Source organism: Apus apus, chromosome 20 (assembly GCF_020740795.1).
Source record: "Apus apus isolate bApuApu2 chromosome 20, bApuApu2.pri.cur, whole genome shotgun sequence".
Taxonomy (NCBI): Eukaryota; Metazoa; Chordata; class Aves; order Apodiformes; family Apodidae; genus Apus; species Apus apus.
In genome coordinates this window covers 4,482,986-4,501,650 of record NC_067301.1, presented here as the reverse complement: position 1 = coordinate 4,501,650, position 18,665 = coordinate 4,482,986, and the positions used below count along the sequence as shown (strand labels likewise).

The following is an 18,665-nucleotide window of genomic DNA, read 5'->3' as shown; positions in this document are numbered from 1 at the left end:
TCCATCCCTCAGACCTTGGCTGGCTGTCCAGCCACTGCTCTGCAGGAGCTTCCCTTGGCAGATCCACTCGTTCCCTTCTGCATCTTGGCAGCACATGGCTGCTCAGCCCCTCAGTCTTCTCACCCATCTCTTGTGAAGCATTCAGGGAGGTAGTTTGTATGAAAGACAGTGCATAAATGGGGGGATTAGGGGTTTTGCTGCCTTCTCTGGGATTGCTTTTGGCTGGCACTGGTGATGGAAGCAGGGCTGGCTCTGTGCTCACACAGCCTGCCAGGTATGGGGGGGAAGGGCCCAGAGGAGCAGCATGAGAGAGCACAGAAAGGATGAAGAAAGTGCTGTACAGCAGGATAGGAGTGGGTTGTCCATGGGAAAGTGAAGTCTGCGTGAGTCCTGAACAGGGTGTATCCTAAGCTTCCAGATTTTGGCAAATACATGATGTCCCATGCCAGGGTGGGGAGGAGACACAGAGAGTAAGAAAGCCGTTCTTGCCTGGCTGTTTTCACAGGCAGGAGGCTCGGCAGGGTGAATTCTTTGCTTCTTTGGGGCTCTTTTTATTTGACCGGATTAAAAAGCCTATTTGAGTTTCTTAAACCATTTAATCTAAAATCCCCAGGTAGATGCGCCATTGGATTCGCTTTTAAGCTTATAAACAAAATAGGTCTGTGTTTGTCTCTTCTTCGTGTCACTCTAAAGAAGCAAGGATTTGACCTGTCCTCCCTGGAGTCTGGGGGGGGAGTTGGGCTTCTTGTGCTTATGAATTCCCTTGAGCTTTCTGAAGGGTGGGAAGGTGTGGAGTCTGGAGAGCCGGTGTGACCTTCCTGCAGCTCCAGGTTCAGTGTATGTGTGGCCTGGGCAGGTGGTGGGTGGAGGGAGCAGGAGCTGGGTTGGTTCCCAGGGCTCAGAACCTACATGGAATATGGAGCACGTGTCAAATCCCGTGACTGTTGCTCTGGGGAGATGGGAAAGGAGGAGACCATAGGAAAAGGGAGAAAATGGCAGAAGTGCATGGTGCAGGGCGATCCACTAGAGCTATCTGGGTTCATTCTTTCCAGTTCCTGCGGTCTTTTGAGAGGAGCTAGTTTTTCTCTGCACCCAGCACACCCAGCTTTTTCCAGGGTTTCCTTTACTTAAGGTTCTTGTCTCCTTTCTAGCTCTGTATGACTTTCTTGCTGCCACTCCCTGCACTTCGGAGGAGGTTTTGTGGATCTGAGACCAGTTGGGATTGTTCTCACATCAGCCCAAAATGGGACAGTTCATGATTTGCGTTCACAGGAGAGAAGTGCTACTGATGCCTACAGGAGCTATGGGAATGTTGCAGCTCTGTGGTCCACAGTGTCATGTTTCTGACAGTGGCTGGTGCCAGTTGATCCAAGGGATGGTACCAAACCCCACAGCAGGCAGATGTAAAGTGATCTGCCCCTGTGTCCCCTCAGTGTCCTTTCCATGTGCCTGGCAGAGACCAGCTCATGTTAGGGATGCCTGCACGCCAGTGTGGGATGAGAGCAGCAGCTCACGGTCCAGCCCTCATGGCAGAGGTGTCCCTTCCAGTCCTGCCTGCAGAGCTGGCAGCCACAGCAGAAACCCCAGCAGAAAGGAGCTCTCTGCCATCCCAGTTCCCTGGTCACAGCACTGCTGTAGGGAGGCCATGAGGGCAGGTTGTCCTCACCTCCTGCAGTCTTTGCTGTGAGCAGAGGCCTCCCATGTCCAGGGCTCTCGAGGAGATCTTTATGAAAGGGGATGGTGGGAACAAGACTGTATCCTTCCCTGCTCCCAAGGACCTGGAGACAGACAGAGGGACAGGCGTCTGTCCGGTGGCAGCTTGAATAGGAGGGAGCCCTGTTGGCTTTGCCGAGGGAGCCTCTTTCTATATGGAAATGAAGAATTTAGGCTAATGGAGCTCAACCATCTCTAATTTTGCGATGGCAGGAGGATTTTGATTGAAAGTAATTAAGCAAGCTAGCTGTAAAATTAATTAAAGCAAAAGGGGGGGATTTTTTTATTGGATTGGATAGCGATATAGCGGCTGTCAAATGGGGGACGGATGGGGGTGACCTGAATTCTCTGCCCTCCCTCCTCCCACTCGGGACGTTTATGTCACTTTAATCTCCTTACAGCGGCTGGTGTGCATTTGTTTGAAATAATCAAGGAAATATGGTCAGAAATTGTCAGCTTTCAGATCTAATTTACCTGACAGCCCTGCGCGGACCAGTAAGCCTGTGTGTGTGTGGTGTATGCGACTGTGTGGTCATGGAGGACTCCTTGTCTCCCTTCTCCCCCCCCGCTTTTTCTTCATCCTGTCTGCTCTTGATTCCTAGGAAAAATACTTTTGACACTGGGACCACCCAGCACTTCACAGGACAAAGAAATAAGTTTGGAAATTTTTCTGTGGTCCCTTCTTGACTCCCCGCTTCTCATCGCTGCCTCCTCCCAACCTGCTGCCTCATCCTTGCACCATAACCAGCTTTAGGGTTTAGGCAATATAGGATTAGGGGAGGTGGCTGTAATTCTTTATTCCAGATGGCTGGCAACTGCTAAACCCACTGTCACAAGCACAGAGTTATAAAAATACTTAAATTAGGCCCTTTGTTTCAGCCCATGGCCCTGCCAGGCAGCTCCCCTAGTGTCCTGCTGGGAGCTCACTTCCATGGCACATATGGTGGACTCTCTAGACTATAACAATGCTGGTTAGAGGCTTCTCCTGGCTCACACCTCTCTAGATTCCCTTGCTCAGCTCCATCTGCTCCTCTTTGCTGTGAGCACTTAAAGAGAGATCCTGCAGTAAGGAAGAGCTGGGTAAGACTTGGTCTATGTGTGTGCCCACTTAGCGGGTGAAGGTCCTGATCCAGGGACACATAAAAGCTGCAGCTCTCCTACCTCTTCGTGGGGGTGCAGGCTCTTGGCAGAGATCCAGGTTCCCTGCTCCAGACCCAGCCCTGCCTGTACCCAGCCACCTGAGCTCCATATACTGGAAACTGGGGAGGGAGGGCAACAGCTGGAGGGGCAGCATTTCCTCAGAGCTGCCCTGGTGCTTCACATCTGTCTTGCTAGGCTGGCTCTTTGGGTTATTATTTATTATTTATTATTGTTCATTAAGTGCTGACAGAGTTGGGGCTTTTGTTTGTTTTGTTTGGGTCTCCATTTAGAGGCCCTAGCTGAGGCAGACCTCAGTGCCAAGACCTCGGGCACTTTTACAATTACAGTCCGTGATCCTATTGTATTGTTTATGTAATGACTCTCAATCCCAAGGGATTCTGCAGCCTTTCTTAGACCAGAGCACCCAGCACCTGGCAAGGAGAGTGCAGGGCAAGTGCTGGCCCCTGGTGCCAAGGAAAATCTCCAGGCTTTACGTGCTAGAGGATCATTAATACGCAGACAGATCAGGCTGGACCTTGCTGCAAGGATCCACATGGAGGGAAGTTGATTAAGCTGCTGCCGAAGGAGGAGCAGATGATTCATCCCCGCCATGTTCTGGGTGGTTGCAGGTTATCTTGGTGGCTCAACAGCCTGATGCTCTCTGGCTGTTGGGTGTCCACAGCACACCCATCTGTCTCCAATACAATGAACTGAGTGACTGGTCTTCACGGGCCAACTTATGTGACCTGAGTGTCCCAGAGCACCCCAAGCCATCTCAGCACTGGGACTGAAACCCAGATGTGTGGAGGGTGCCTCACCAGCTCTGTAATCTGCTGGACATGGGTAGGACATGGTCTGGTACATGACCAGCCACATGTGGCAGTGCGGAGGTGGGTGATGAGCTCATCACCATGATTCCCAGGTTTATTTCCAGCTTTGCCACCAGTTTGCTCTGGATCTGTAGCCATGCAAGTGCATAGCTCTGTGCCAGTGCTTCCTCAGCAGTAGGATGGGTACAATTCTGCTTCCCTGATGGAAGGCAGTGCTGATGCTCAGTGTGCTGGCAGGTGTTGTGTCTTTTGTTTACATGTCCTTTCTGAAAAAAGGAGATCAGACATGATTTTAGAATGCTGGTTCCTATATTGCGTTTCATATATATATGTGGACTGAAATACTTGACAATATCAAACCCTTTCCTTGTGGGGCAGGTCTGCTGTGAAGTGTTGGCTTCCCATAAGCCTAGCAGAAGCAGAGTAAGGTGAAGACCAAGTGCTTCTAAACATGCAGTCTCCTCTGTATCCAGCAAAATACAGGGATCGCAGGATGTGGCACTGCACATCTTCTGTATTAATTACAAATATACCAGAATGTAATATCTAGAATAGTCTAAATAATTCCATGGCCTGTTAACTGAAGGAGAGCTTGAGTTCTGGGACATGGACCAGGCTACCACTGATAATGGTATCTAAAGTCAGTGGTGTCTGGAAGAAGGGTCATACTGTGCTGGTTCCTCCTATACCCTTCTGTAGATTGCAAGACCAGGTGATTAAGAGTGCACTAGATAATTGTCTAACATAACATTCCCTACAGGCAGCCACTGGCATTGCTGTAGAGGCATCCTGAACGACGTGTTGGAAAAGGAAGTGCACAGAACGGTCTGTCTGCATTGTGAAAATGTTTGAGACCCCCATGCAAAGCTGTGCTCTGTTCTGACTCCAAGTCTCCTCAGACATGGCCGAGGAAAATGCATGTGAGTGCTGACCTGGGGCTGTTGTTCTGTTTGTACCTACTTGTACCTGTTCAACACATCTCCCTCCTCAAGCACTGCCACTCTGCCTGCAAATGCGTCTGGAGACCCTGACTCCAGCACAGCCAGGAGCTGGAAAACGTTCTGTAGTTGGGTGAATGGGATGAAAAGTTCAGATTTGGGTGGTGTCTTTTTCTCTGTTGATACGAGTGGCAGTGGAAAGCCGTAAGTTCAGTCCTCCTGTCACTGACGTGGGTCCAGTGGGAAAAATCATTCTTTTGAGCTTAGCAGGGTGACATTAGCGTGAGAGGGGGATTGAGCCTGGCGAGTCTGGAAGAAGAGAGCTGAGGCACTGGGCTGGGAGTGTCTGGGATACTTGACATGTTGATTTTGCTTGTGCTCAGGCCTGGAGATGAGCAGGAGAGTCCTTCAGAAAGCAGGCTGGCAGCTCAGCTCATGTCAGGTCATAGAAACCTTGGGAGTGTGCAAAGAGGATATCTTCAGGAGTGAGAAATGGCAGAGGCACCTGTATCTGCCTTTCCTGGGGAGGCAGTTGAGGCTGTGGAGCTGCTGACTCTCACACAGTATCTTACTCCAGCACTGAATTCTGGCTGCTGTTCCCATGCGTCCAGCTCGCCTGGGGCAGTGAAGGGGAAATAAACAGAGCTAGCAGCTCAGCTGATGAGGGGGTTTCAGGCAGGGGTTGCCCTGCCTGACCTGAGGTGGATTTGGGGTCTTTCTGTAAAAACTGTCTCCAAGGGCAAGTCTGAGCAAGCTCTTAATTTCCTATGGAGTCAGAAAAGCCACTGAGAAAATGAAAATGTTGCAATAGAAAGTTTGGGGATAAGACGGCATAGTGTTGCTGGCCAAACAAGACTGTTTGGTGTTACATCTGTCATCCCTTTTACCTCCCTGGCAGAGGAGGGCTTGGTGAGGATTGAGGACAGGCTTTTGTGAAGACATCCTAGGTGGTGAAGTGGGGTGCTGAATGGGGTGCAGGGCAGCTAGGGAGGCATGGCCAGCCCTGGGCCACATCCCAGCCCAGCTGCTGGGATCCAGTTAAAACGCAGGCATAAGGGAAAAGGGCACCAGTATGTCTCCCACTCACCCTCTCCCTCCCCCTTCCTTCCATCTCACATCCTCCCTGGAGCACCGTGCAAGTTTATCAATTTACGCCAGAATGCAGTAAAATCACTGAGGTTGGCAAGGTCTTGGTTTCATTAATTCTGAGCCCTGGTTTGCCAGCCCCCGCTCCCGCGCTCGTTTGCAGGGCTGGCGCTGCTAGTGCAGGCTCGCCTCACGGCTTATTAAACCAGCACCTTTGAAACCTAGGCTGAATTCAGATTCATAACATCTGATTCCCCCATGTCCCTCGCTCCCCCAGTGCCTAGAGAACAGCTTATTAAAAAACACCATTGGCAATTGTCTGGGAAGTCACATTTTTAACACTTTCCTTCAGTTCTTGGGAGTTGAGCTCCCTCCTTTCACAGACCACAGAGTGAATCATGACTGTCTCTGCTATTTACCTCACACTACAGAGGGCTTGAAAATGTTACTGTAGAGCCAACATGCTCTCAAGAAGGCCAGTGGATCCTAGTCACAGTTGTCTTTGGGGGGAAGGAGTTCTGCACAAAGCTGAGGATGAACTGTGCTTTCAGTGTCCAAAGATCCCTCTCCTCCATGGTGTCTGGAGGTGGCTTCTCCCAGCCCTGGTGGAAAAGCAGGTGGAGGAGGAAAGGCTGGGAAATGTGTTGCTCAAGAAGTGTGCCTGAGTGTCCCCACTGGGACTCTGCGGTGTTCCTTGGTGGGAGTTCCTTGCAGGAGCTGCAAAGTACCCAGGATCCCTCATCAGTATTTGTGGCTTTTTTCAGTTGGTGGGTATTTGTCAGTGATTGTGTTGAGCTGGATACCACTGAGCTGCTGGAAGTAGGATGAGACCTGTTGACTTTGAGGAGCTTGAAGTTTGTCTTTGCCCTGCAGTGCCAGTAGAGCAGCTGCAGAAACAAGCTGGTTAGGTCACCATTGAGGAAGCAGCAGGCAGAGTACTTGAGGAATCTGAAGAGAAGGAATCAACTTCACATGTTTACATTTACATTTTCAGTGCAGGATGGATTTGCAGGGCTGGTGCATGGCTGTGGGCTGGCAGGTTAGCCTCTGGGAGGGGTGGCCAGGCTGAGTCTGCGTGCCCTCACTTGGGTGACTTGTACTGGTGCAATACTGGGACTTCTGGAGGCATATCTGATGGCTGTTCATAGAGCTGCCTCAGGCTCCATCAGCAGTAGAGTCTGGGATAATTTTTCTCCTCCTGCACCCCAGCAAAGGAGGGAAGGGAGGCTGTGGGCAGACTGGGAGCAGCTGGTGCTGAAGGGTTCCCATGTGTCCTTGTGGCACTGGGGCAGCTCCCCAGCCCGGGGGAGAGCCACACTGCTCCCCAGCTGGGCTGGCCAACCCAGAGTCCAAAGTACCAGCCTTGGAAGAGGGTTTCATGGGAAGGGGCTCAAGGCAGCATTCCCCAGGTTCACTCTGCATGGGAGATACACCCTTATGGAGCTGTCTTTTTATTTGCAAACTGAGCAGTTGTACTGGAAGAGATTTAGCAAACATGGGACTGCACAATCCTGTGTGTACTGAGTCACACATCAGGGCTAGAGCCAACTAGCACTGTGAGCTACCGAGGCAAACATTTGAGAATAGTTACAATAGGCACCAAAAATATCTTCAAATGAGATCTTTCTGCATTGCTGCATGTTGGGTAACAGGGAGGGCTGACAACCTAAGCTTAAACTCTGCCCACATGCTCTAGAGCTTATCCTGGGCAAGGCAGGCAACTGGGATGGGAATGAAACAGGGGAAAAGCAGTTTTGGTCCTATAAAGGGAGTCCTGATTAGCCAGTGTCACATGGGTTGGAAAGGTTCTCTGCTGGGAGGGATGGGTTTGTGGTCCTGCTTAGTGAGTTAGACTCTGTGGTTGTGGCTCCAACTGCATTTCAGGACTAATACACTGTGGGATCTGTATCTCAGAGCTCCCACACCTGCACAAAGCCAGAGCAGGATCTGTCCCTACAAGATGCCTTCTCCGGCCTGCTTTTAAAGCTCGCAAGTAAGGGGGATGCTCCTGGTGTCTCTTGTAAAAGCTCTCCCTGTTGCAAGATTTTCTCAGGGCTTTGCTCTGTGGTTGCTGTTTCATCACTGTCAGTCTCTTTTTAAGTAAAGGAGCTGCTTCCCCAAAGGCCAGGTCTGGTTTCAGAGACACAGTTCCCCAAACTCAGATTCTGGGGGTTTGCCCAGGCCTCCTCAGCAAAATCGGAGAACAGGCAGTGGAGGCTCAGGGTGCTGGCTGGCACAGACTGTGCATGCAGGGCTGGTAGCAAGCACGGAACTCGACTCGGCTTCCTGCCAAGTGACCTTTTGGCATCCTTTTCCCAGTACCCCCGTCCCCTTCCCTGCTGTCCTGCTCCTTGCTGCTCTCTGCACCCTGGTGCTGGGGCTGGGATCGCACCTGGGCCTCGGCCCCTTCCTGCCTCCCAGCACACGAGCTCTCCCACTGGTTTTGCAGCCGTTTTTTCTGCCAGCGCAGGGCACTGAAAAGTGCTGGCACTGCCAAAAACCCTGTGTGCACTACGACTCCCCAAACATCCCTTTATTTTTATTGTTCTGTTAATTACTGTTTAAACTTTAATAAGTCACTTCGTCAGGAGGGGGGACCTGCAGTGAGGTTTCTGTGCAAACACTGGGCCCGGCAGTGACTCTAGTGTAACATAACCCTTTATACAATGTGGGAATGTTTAGACTGTAACAGAAACTTGTTATTTTAATGACAGTTAAAGGGGGAAAAAAAAGAAAGGAGCGAATGAAAAAGGGAAGCAAGTTTGTTGGGGAAATGGCTCATCTCAATCTCTGTCTGGCCTCTTTTCTCTTGGCTTTAATGAGAGCTGGATAAGGAGGCTTTATGGCTTCTGTTGAAGCAAGTCTTGTTCCCAGAGATGCCCTATATGAGGCAGTATGTGGTCCCCTCTGTTCTGCGGGGTGAGGCCAAAGGCAGAGAGATGCTGATGGAAGCAGCATGGCTTGATTTTGCTCAGAGGTAGCAGCAGATGCCTAAAGCCAATTTGAGCTCAGTGTAATTATTCTGACCCACACAAGAGACACTTTCCCCTTCTATTCAGGGCTTCTTCAACTGGTTAGTTTTTTAAGGAGTTATGCTGACTGGCAAGCCATAGATAAGAGGGCTCACTTCCCATGGAAATGGACCTTCAAACTGGAGAGTGGTGCTTGGTCACCACTCCAAAGAGGAACCTTTATGGACACCTGAGAGGGGGAAAGAGAGAGTGATAACCTGGTTCATTCCCTCGGCAGAGGGAGGAGAGAGGGTTCACAGGCATCTTCGATTTTGGACTATGGCTGTTGACATCTGTGTTGCTTTGAGGCAGTGGAGGGTGCCTGTGCAGTGGCTGCTGTTCCTGCGTCACAGCACTGAAGTCACCTCCAGGTTTGGCTTGGCTATATTTAGTGCTCACTATAGACAAGACCATATAGAGTGATATATATGATCTGAAAACCTTCAACTTCTGCTGACCTCTCTGCTGCTACAGTGAAATCCCTAAAATCTGTAGTCTGGATGAGGAGTAACACAAGACTGGGAGAAGGGAAAGCTTCCGCCTTTCCCTTGACAGGTTTTGTGTTCTCCTTCCCCAGGTTATCCCCTGGTGATGGTGGTTCTCTGGGTACTGTGTTCTCTGCCAGCTCTGGGTGGTGGGACCACAGATTTGAAGGGAAGAGGGATGAGAGGAGGGTATGGGGGTGCAGGCTGGGGCATGAGAAATTTGACAGGAAATGATGGGGAGGAGCAAGCTGGGATGGTGTTGGGAACTTGAGAAGAGGGGAGAGGAAGAGCACGGTGAGGCTGGCAATTGGGAGAGGAAGGGAGACACAATGGGCAAAACTTTGGAGGGGAGGTCAGGAGGCTGCAGGGTGTGAGGAGCCCTTTGCTGGAAGCAGAGCCTTTCATAGCTTTGTCAACCTCATTGAGGTGCCAGCTCATTGCCAGGAGTCCCGTTCTTCTGTGCAGAGACCCTCTCTCCTCTCTGCTGAGTTTCTGACCAAAACAGGAGCTGGGGGGACTTGCACTCCATAAAGCTATACAGCTGAGTGTTGAGAATGACTATAGGGTGGAGCAGAAGAGGATGAAATCATGGGCCTCCAGGAGACTCTGTTTTCCCAAGTGGATGAGCTTGCAGGGAGCAGGCCAAAACGGTTCACGCTTTCCTCACCCGCTGCTGGGGCTGTGATTGTTATTGATTGGGTTTGTGGTTCTCGGCACTTTGTGTTTTTCCAGCTGAGCATTGGCTGCCCCTTGAATTTTTTAATTATTTTTTAAATTTTATCTTTATTATTATTATTATTTTTACCTCTGCTTTAGGTCAAATACCCCTAAATACCACAGGGCAAGTGTGTGCACAGCCCTGCCCCAGCCAGCGCTGTGCAGCTGAGCTGAGCCTGGGCTGTGTGTGTTTGGGAGTCTGTAGGGGTCTGTGTAAGGTGCCAGTGACAGGCAGGCCTGCTGTCAATAGGATTTGATTCCTATGTCTGTTGTATTTCTGGAAGTGTGTCATACAAAAAGGTAAAGAAATCTACTCTTGTAGAAAAACCAGTGTCGGGGCATCACGTTGAATCAAATAACAGGAACATGGACAGGGACTTCCCACGCTTGGGCATGTTTATCTGGCTGGGGATGCGTAAGCTTCAGCCCCAAAGACAGAGGGCCAAGGGAACTGCTGGCTGGGGAAAGAGTTTTGTTTAATTTCCAACATGTAGACATGATTTTCAGACCCCACCAAGCCCCTCGTGTTGGCCTGCTCTGTCTCCAGCCTGGTGTGCTCATGTCCCTCCTCCACAGAGCTGTGCCTGCTCACAGGGCCAGTGGCAGGAGCCATCCCTTTAGGAATGGCATTTCCCAGGTTCTTGTGTGAGGCTGAACATGTCCCAGCTGCAAAAATAACTAGCATATATACCCTGTGGAAACAGGAGCAGCAGCGACACATCTGTCTGGTCTGGGCAGAGCCAGCTTGTAACTGCTGCCCCAAAGGGGCATCGAGTGACTGCAAGGTACTTGTCAGTGTGCAGCAATCCCAAGTAGGGCCCTTTGGGAAGGACCAGCCTGCCCGAGGGGTGAAGCTCTGCAGTGGGCAGAGCAACAGATACCTCTGGGCCTCTGGTAGGACTGGTGGGTTCCAGCAAGACATTAATATTGACTGGCTTCTCCAGCCAGCTGCGGGGCGGGCAGGCTGCCGGCGGGGCCAAGCCTGGCACTGCTGGGCACCCGCATTCCCGGGAGCAGCCCCAGCACCCCCGGCTCCTGCCCCCCCTGTGGCCAGTGGGGTCACTTTGGTTGGAGAGCACAAGCTGAGCTCAAGGATAGAGCCCCCTGGACGGAGCCAAGGAGCCGCTGTATAAAAAACGCTGAGGTTTTCCTTTTCTGTACAGCGCGTTTCCCTAAATTGCCTTTGACTGTGTGCATCGCTAATGAAAGTTTATGCCCTTGTTAGAAGGACAGGCAGGTCCATTCCAGTTAGGGCTGGGTCTATCCTTCTGCCAACTGCCCTCCCCAGCACACATACACACACACACTCTCACTCACTCTCCCTGGTGAATAAGTGGAGGCTGTTATAAAAAAAAAAAAAAGGAAAAAAAAAAGAGGAGGGGGAAAAAATTTCCATATTTGTGTAAGTTGCTTTAAAAGCATTTTATCATGTCATAAAAAAAAAAGGAAAGTACTCTCGGAAATTGATCCTGCACACGAGCCCATTGGACAGAAGGACGTCGGGATGTTAATGGCTATTTTGCTCCAGGGTGGCTTATTAAAAAATTTATACATAAATGCTTAAAATTGCATAAATTATTTAAAAAAAAAACATAGTAAGCAATTTGCAATCCCGATCCACTTTTCCTCTTTTTCTTTCCCTCGGCATCCTTTTCTTCCCTTCTTTCTTACAAAAAAAAAAAAAAAAAAAGGGAAAAGAAAAAATTCTTTTCCCCTCTTCTCACCCTTGTCCCCTCCCTGTCTGAAAATGTGCTGCGTCCAAAATTGTACATGTATGTGTGTGAAATATATATGATTTTACATGTGACCTGCCAGTGGCCAGCAGAGCTAGCTCTGAGAGGAGAATAAAAAAATTTACCAAAAAAAGAAAAAAACAAAAGAGGGGAGAAGAAAAAAGAAAAGAAAGAAAGAAGTTTGGATATGATGAGTGTTTCTCGCAGGCGTGGAATGTCACCCACATATCCTGGAGATTGTACTGGGGAGGTTTATGATGGTTTCCCATTGATTTGTTTCCCCGACGCAGCTGCCGACCTCTATTGAGGGACAAACATAATCAGCACTGACGCAAATTAGATGGTTATTCGTTTTGAAAATTGACAGAAAAACAATAAAAAAGATGAAATGCTCCCAAATCAATAGATATAATGAAATTCAAATAATCCGAGAGATGAGGTCTCCATGGCAACTGATAATGTGGAAAAGAAAACAATTTAATAAAGGACAGACACACTTTGAAAACAGATTGGGCAAAGGGAAGGCGGGGGGGTGAGGGAGCAAGGGGGGCCGTGGGTTGGGTGGTGGTGGGAGGGGGCAGCAGGAGGAGGTGGTGGTGGGGAGCCGGAGCTGCTGCCTCTCCGGTTGGTTAGCGGTGCTGTAGTGAAGGATCACTGTCCATCCCAAGGACGCTTGCCATAATTAAGAGAGGCTTTCGGTCCAGAAAGTGCAGATTCAGGTTTTAATACACAAAATTATTTCAGGAGCACTGAATCGGAAAGTCGTTTGTTATGACCTTCCTGAGAGGCCTGGAGCAGGGCATGTTGGAGGCGCGGCGGCTGAGCCAGCTGAGTTATGGCATATTTGTGTTTTTATAGTGCGGAGGGGAGGGGGGAAGGGGGGAAGAAGGTTAAACAGTATTTACAGCTCAGTTGTTTTCAGAAAGGAAAGAGAAATAGAGTTCATGAAAAGATGCGAGTGGAAGAGAGAGAGGGAGAGATCCCCTGCCCGGCACACACACTCCACTGGGACGCCAGCTCCAGTGAGACACTCACCGATGCTCTTTTTGCCTGAAGGTGTGAGGTGCAGATGGGCTGGGGGCAAAGAGGGGCTCTGGTGGGATGGGGAATGTGGCTGTCCCTGCTGCCGAGACTGGCTGCAGGGTCCGGCTGGGAGCCCACTATCTTCTCACTCCCAAGTTGCTGAATAAACCTCTCCCAGTACACAGGGCTCGTGCTGAAACGTGTGGGTGAGTGAGTGTGTGAGTGTGAGCACTGTCTGCCCATGTGTGTTGGTGTGTATGGCTGCTGGTGGGCTGGAGAGAGGTGGGTACTCCCCGTGTGTGCAGGGCTGGGTAGGCCTGGGTGTGTGCTGGTGTCACCTCCGGGGAGGTGCACACCCTGTGTTCCTGTCTGGGTGCTGTGGTGTGTGGCTGTGACACTTGTGCAGTCACAGGTCCCACAGAGGTTGGCGTAGTTAGCATGTGTCCTGTGTACTGCTCCCTGAGCACATGCCCGGGCACGCGGTGGCGTGTGTTTGTGTGCTGGCACGTGTGTGCTCTGCATGGGACAGTGCACCTGCACGGCCACGTGTTTATACACGTGTGTGTTCCCACTGATGGGTGTTTGCAATTAGTGATAGCACTAGCACGTGGATGGGCTCACGAGGACAGGAGAGATAAGAAGATGAGCCCTAATGACCAGAAGAAGCAGCAGCAAAAGGCAGGACAGAGAATTAGTGCTGGGACGTGTGGGGTGAGTGTCCACACTGCCCAGCCAGTGGGTTTCCCTCCCGTGAGTTAAGCAGCTCAGGGATGAGCCTTTTCCACACAAACAGGACAAACAAGTGCGTCTCCTAACCATGTTGCACAGTATTTGCAGGTGCCAGGCATCTCTGAGGATTAAAGACCCCCTGAACTCCCAGCACTGTGTGTGATTGGTGACTGCTCTGTGGGTTCACAAAAAACTCCCAGCCCTGCTTGGGGCTTATAGAGACCTTTAGGGCATCCGAGTGCCCCCTCTCTCCATACCAAGCCCAGAGCAATTTACCTGCTCGCACACGGCTCAGGCAGTGGTCAGGGGCTGTGGGGAGGATGTAACGCAAGCTGGAGGGCTAAGGTGCTCTAGTTTGCTTTCTGCCAGGCAGCCCTTGCTGAAGTCTCACCTCATGTGGGCTAACGTACTGATTTACTTTGCAGGACCTTGAAAGACCATGATAATGAACTTTTCCTGGCCTTGCGTTTCTTAGTGATGCAACAGGCATTCAGGCTCCCAACTCCCATTTACACTCCTGACTTCCCACTGCAATTAATGAGGAGCCTGCATGCTTTGTTGGGTCTGAGCTTAATAAGGCTGAAAGGGATTGGAAATTGCTCCTAAGCTGCCTGCCCTCTACCAGCAGGGTTTGGAGGGACCCTTTTTTCCGAGGTGGCTCACTTAACCCCTGCCCTTGGTTAGGAAGACTCGGAGCCAAGCCTGAAGCCAGGGAGCTGCTCCTCACTGACTGGGGAGATGGTGGGTTTGGTTTCTCTGTAGAGTAACTCATTAGACACAGTTGCCACGAGGTACTGATGAAACTTTGAGCAATTCCCTTCCGAATCTGCGTCCTTGAAGACACCTATTGTCTCTCCCAGGTCCCTTTTTATTCCCCCGGCATCAGGTGCTTGCAGCTGAGCCTGGCTCCCTCTCTACCACCTTGGTCTTTCACTTCACCTCCTGCCCTGCCTCTTTTGGCATTTACAAAGGCTCTGTGCAGCCTGTCCAAGGGCTCACATCTTGGCCACTTTGTCACCCCCCGGGAGCTGGCTCCTGCAGGGACTGGCTGGCCAGCCCTGCTCCGGAGGCTTTCCCAGCCCTCTCTGCTCTCCACCACCTCTCCCCTCCCTCTCTCTGTGTCCACTGTGTCCTCCTGGCACAGCACCCGGAGCGTGCATGTGTGTCCACGGAGAGGTGAAGTTAGGCACCGTGTTTGCATTTAGTTACCCTGACAACATCTCTGGCTTCATAGGGAGTTTTCCAAGGGCCACAGGCGGCCTGCAGGGAGCTGGTGGTGATGAGCTATTACTCTTCACTCTCCCTTTTGCGTTTTTCCCTCAATTTCTTCACAACCTGTGGGGAGATTGATGGCGGGATTGTGATGCAGATGTTAGCAGTTCTGCTTGATTTATAGAGTTACTTAGGCTGAGTGAGGCCACTTAGGCTTGTCTGGATAGTAAACCTTTTAACTGGACTAAAAAATTAATAAAAAATAAATAAATAAGGCAAAGAGGAGAAACTGGATCCGAAAAGCTAATCCTCTTGGCTTTATGTTATCTGAAAGAAAGACTCTGAAGACAGAAGGCTGCCAGGGAGCAGCCTGTCAGCTTGAGGAGCAGCGAGACCCTGCTCGTTGCATTAGACTGGAGCTCTGGGAGCAGCTTTTCATGGGACCAAGTGGAGGAAACTGCTGAAATGTCTCATCAAAGATCCTGCTTTAACTTGAAAAAACAACTAGAAAGTTGGCTGCAGGACGCAAGGGACTTTTGAGCTTCGAACTGTCCTGAATCAGTGTTTTTCCTCTGTTGTTCCTTGAATTGCAATACCACCTAAAATTGCCAACAAGGTACTAAGCTCACTAAGCTAGTTAAGAGATCTTTGCCCAGTTTATTGACCATCTGAAGAGACCCAGCAGGAGAAAGGCAGAAGGGAAGCCTGCATCATGTTGTTTGCCCAAAGAGAAGGAGCAGGTCTGTAGCAGAGCAGGGAGCAGAACCAGAGTTCCAGGTTCCTCTTGCTTACTTTTTCGCCCTCTTTTTTCCACTCTTCTCCTTTTGATAATTCTGGAAGTTTTGCATTACTTGTAAGCAGAAAGAGGGGCTTATTTCCTGGCCTTTGGAGGTTTGAGAGGTGTGAGTGTGGAGTGAAGGGAAGGGCAGAGGTGAGGAGCTCTGTCTCAGCACTCGGGGGTGGGCAGTGACTCTCAGAGTAAAGAGGCTGGGAGCAGGGAAGATGAAAGCACATTTAGGATCATTTTTGAGATCTGCTCAGGAAAAGGTTCAGATGTGCGTTACTAAAGAGCTGTGAAGAAGGATTAGTCCTGTCCTTGCTTGCAGTTGAAGCACATTCCCCACCAGCTGTGCCAAGTGCCTGTGAAGAGCTGGTCGAGCGGCAGCAGAGCAGGTCAGTGGCAGGTGAGGGGACAGTGTCACAGAGGAGAGCGGTGTGGTGCAGGGGAGCAGGGCTGGGGCACAGGCTGTCACTGTTCAGCCCCGCAGGGGAGAAGGGTCCTGAGAGGAGCTGAGCTGGGGCAGGGCGAGGAGGTCCCTGCAGTGAGGGCCAGTGTGGCAGGCGAGGAAGCAGCGCAGCGCTGGGGGGAGCAGGTGTCCGTCCTGCTCTGCTGCCTGCCAGCCCAGCTCTGCTCTCCGGTGAGGACTCTGCGGGCTCTGGAGGACTCTGAGGTGCAGCCCATTGCACCATTGCAGCAGCAGCGGCTGCGCTAGGGCCAGCTCACTCCTAGTGTGAGGTCTGTGCTGCCTTTCTCTCCCTGGCCAGTGATATATGGTATAAATTAGGCCTCTGAAGGGGGATACTGCATCCTTAAGAAGAAATATGTCCTCATTTTTCTTAAACACCGTTTGCACTGAGTGAAATGTTTAGAAGGGACGCTGAGGGATAACTTTATTTCTTACTAGGGAGTTCAGAGCCGTTCAGTTAAACCCATAAAACACTGGGAGTAGGGAAGCTGACAGCCTGCCCGTGCATTAGAAAAGCCATTACTCATCTAGGGGAAATTCACCCCATGCTGGAGCCTCACGTTACCAATGGGGTGGTCCAGGGGAGGACACAGGATCATCTCCCTCAGCCATCTAAGGGGTCAGTAGGATGCTCAGAGGTGGAAAAGACTCAGCAGCAATCCAGCACAGTGACAGAGTGCTAATATGGAGTTCTCAAAGCACTGAGTAAAAACATGGTGGAGTTCAGCCCCCTGGGTGGTTAAGTCCTCCTCATTCCTCCTCCACTGCATGGGGAAACTAAGGCACAGAAAGCTGGAGAGACTGATAGTTACACCATGATGGAAACCAGGCTGGAAGCCAGCACTCCTAGCTTGTAGTCCCCAGCTTAAATCACTAAAACCAAATTCCCTTCCAGATCAAGCAGCTAAAGTCAGGAGCCCTGACCCCCTGTTCCATTTCTGCCTCAAGTTCCAGGGTGGAGTCAGGAGTCCTGGCTCCACCTTCATTGCTCCAACTTTCAGCCCTGTCTTCCCGATGGGATTTAGAAAATCCACTGGAAGGCGAAGGCAAGGTCTTGTAGGTGGTAGCAATGGGAATTCCTGTCTGGGATGATGGTTGGTGGTGTGGTGGGCTGCTTTGCAGGTTTCTCAGACACCTGTCTTTCCCCTGGTGGCTGGTTGTCCAAGGGGACAGGGCCACAGGCACCCAGCATCACAGCAGACAAGGCATCAGCCACCAAGAGAGTGGTGACTTTCTATTTGATATTTTATTTTGGAGGCTTGACACCAAAAGATTTAATATTTGTTTGAAATGAGAAACAGTTCTCAAATGAATTTGGAGAGCCTGGGAATTAATGTCAGCCCCCCCTCCCCTCCCTAAACACCCCTCCTCCCCGTCAGCTCAGCCCCCCCTTTCAATTTCTGAAGCCTGCTGATTTGAATATTTATAAATATCAGTAAATTATTTATTGTAGCAATCTGCTGTGCCATTTCACCAATCGCCGTTAACACTTTAGGGCTCGCTTTTCAGGAGGACGTGGCTGGAGAAATGGACACCTGGGGGCTGGGGTGTGCTCCTTGGGGGAGGCTCTCATGCCAGGGTGGAGCCTTCCTGGATGTAATACCAGATGGGGTCCCTTTTGCATGTGGCACAGGATGAGCTGGGGGTGTTTGCAGGAGAGGATGGGGACTCGCTATATCCACTGCTAGGGGACATTGCAGGGAAACACTGGGACATGGCTGGAAGGAGAGGCTTATGTTGAGGGGGACGGCAACGAGGAGGATTGCCTGGTGGGATGTGATTTTTGCTGCAGCACCCTCAGAGGCTTCGCTGTGCGGGTGAAACTACTGGCTTGTAGTTTCTGTTCCCTTGAGGAGGAAAATTCCTCTCGATTTCTTCCGTCCCATTCCCTTCTTCCGTAATTACACTTTGCAGTGAAAATGCAGAGCATTCAGAGATGATGTTGCTATTTTCTGTTTGGGGAAAGTGGAGTTTCCCATGTCCATGAGGTGTTCTCCTGGAGAAACCCTGGCAGCAGCCAAGTGGCCGGGTAGGAAACAGGAGCAACTGGGCTGGCTGGCAGCCCCAGTGCAGGGCACCAGCATCTCCAGTCACTTCCCCATCCTCTCGGGATCTCTTCTCTCATTCACTGCCCAGTGCTGGTTTCTGTACACTGCCGCTCTGTCACCAGAAAATTACAGGCTGCAGCTGAGCAGGTTGAGCAAAGGAAGCAGGACAGGCTCGCTGGTACTAGTCTCTGCCCTTTGGGCCAGGGTTGGACAAGGCTTTGGGAGCTGGAAGTAGGGAGAGAAGCTGCCTTTTATGTGGCTGGAGATGTCAGTGTGGCAGGAGAAGGTCAAGCAGTGCTGAATGCAGGCAGACTGCACTCTGACAAGCGCTGGCCATGGGGACCAGAGCAGAGTCCCCTTGTTTTCCTCCTTGGTGTGTCACGGGCTGTGTGGGGAGAGCCGTCAGGGCTATCGGGAGGCAGGGAGCGTAGCTGGCAGCGCCTTGCTGAGGACACCCTGGCTGCTCCCTTCGTTTCTCCTCCCACGCCTTTGATTCTCCTTCTCCCTGCCCAGAGCTGAGCTGGAGCCTGTCAGGTCCGACTTGCGCACCGAGGGCTTTCCCCAGCTTCACACAGACACGCGCAGGCGGGATCCATGCTTGCAGGGCAGAGCAGGTTGTTAAAGAGCCTTTGTGAACTCCCCAAGGTCAGCCAGAAGAGACAGCATCCACTAATCCAAGGTCATTTCCTGGGCTAAAAGCAATAAAATGTTTTATTGATAAACTGAAGAGGGGAAAATATACACACTAAATCC

The 18,665-nt window shown here is 51.0% G+C and overlaps 1 protein-coding gene across 9 annotated transcripts in view; it reads left to right on the top strand.

Moving 5' to 3' along the window:
* CASZ1 (castor zinc finger 1) overlaps positions 1-18,665 on the top strand; it is a 198,130-nt gene that overhangs the window by 129,387 nt on the left and 50,078 nt on the right. For 4 of the 9 annotated variants that reach the window (XM_051637223.1, XM_051637224.1, XM_051637227.1 and 1 more), the window contains one exon: positions 4,444-4,603. The exons of the other annotated variants lie outside the window; for them this stretch is intronic. In XM_051637223.1, the coding sequence (XP_051493183.1) occupies positions 4,585-4,603 (19 nt within the window). In that variant the 5' untranslated portion in view covers positions 4,444-4,584. The remainder of the gene's footprint in view (positions 1-4,443; positions 4,604-18,665) is intronic. 9 annotated transcript variants of the gene reach the window in all.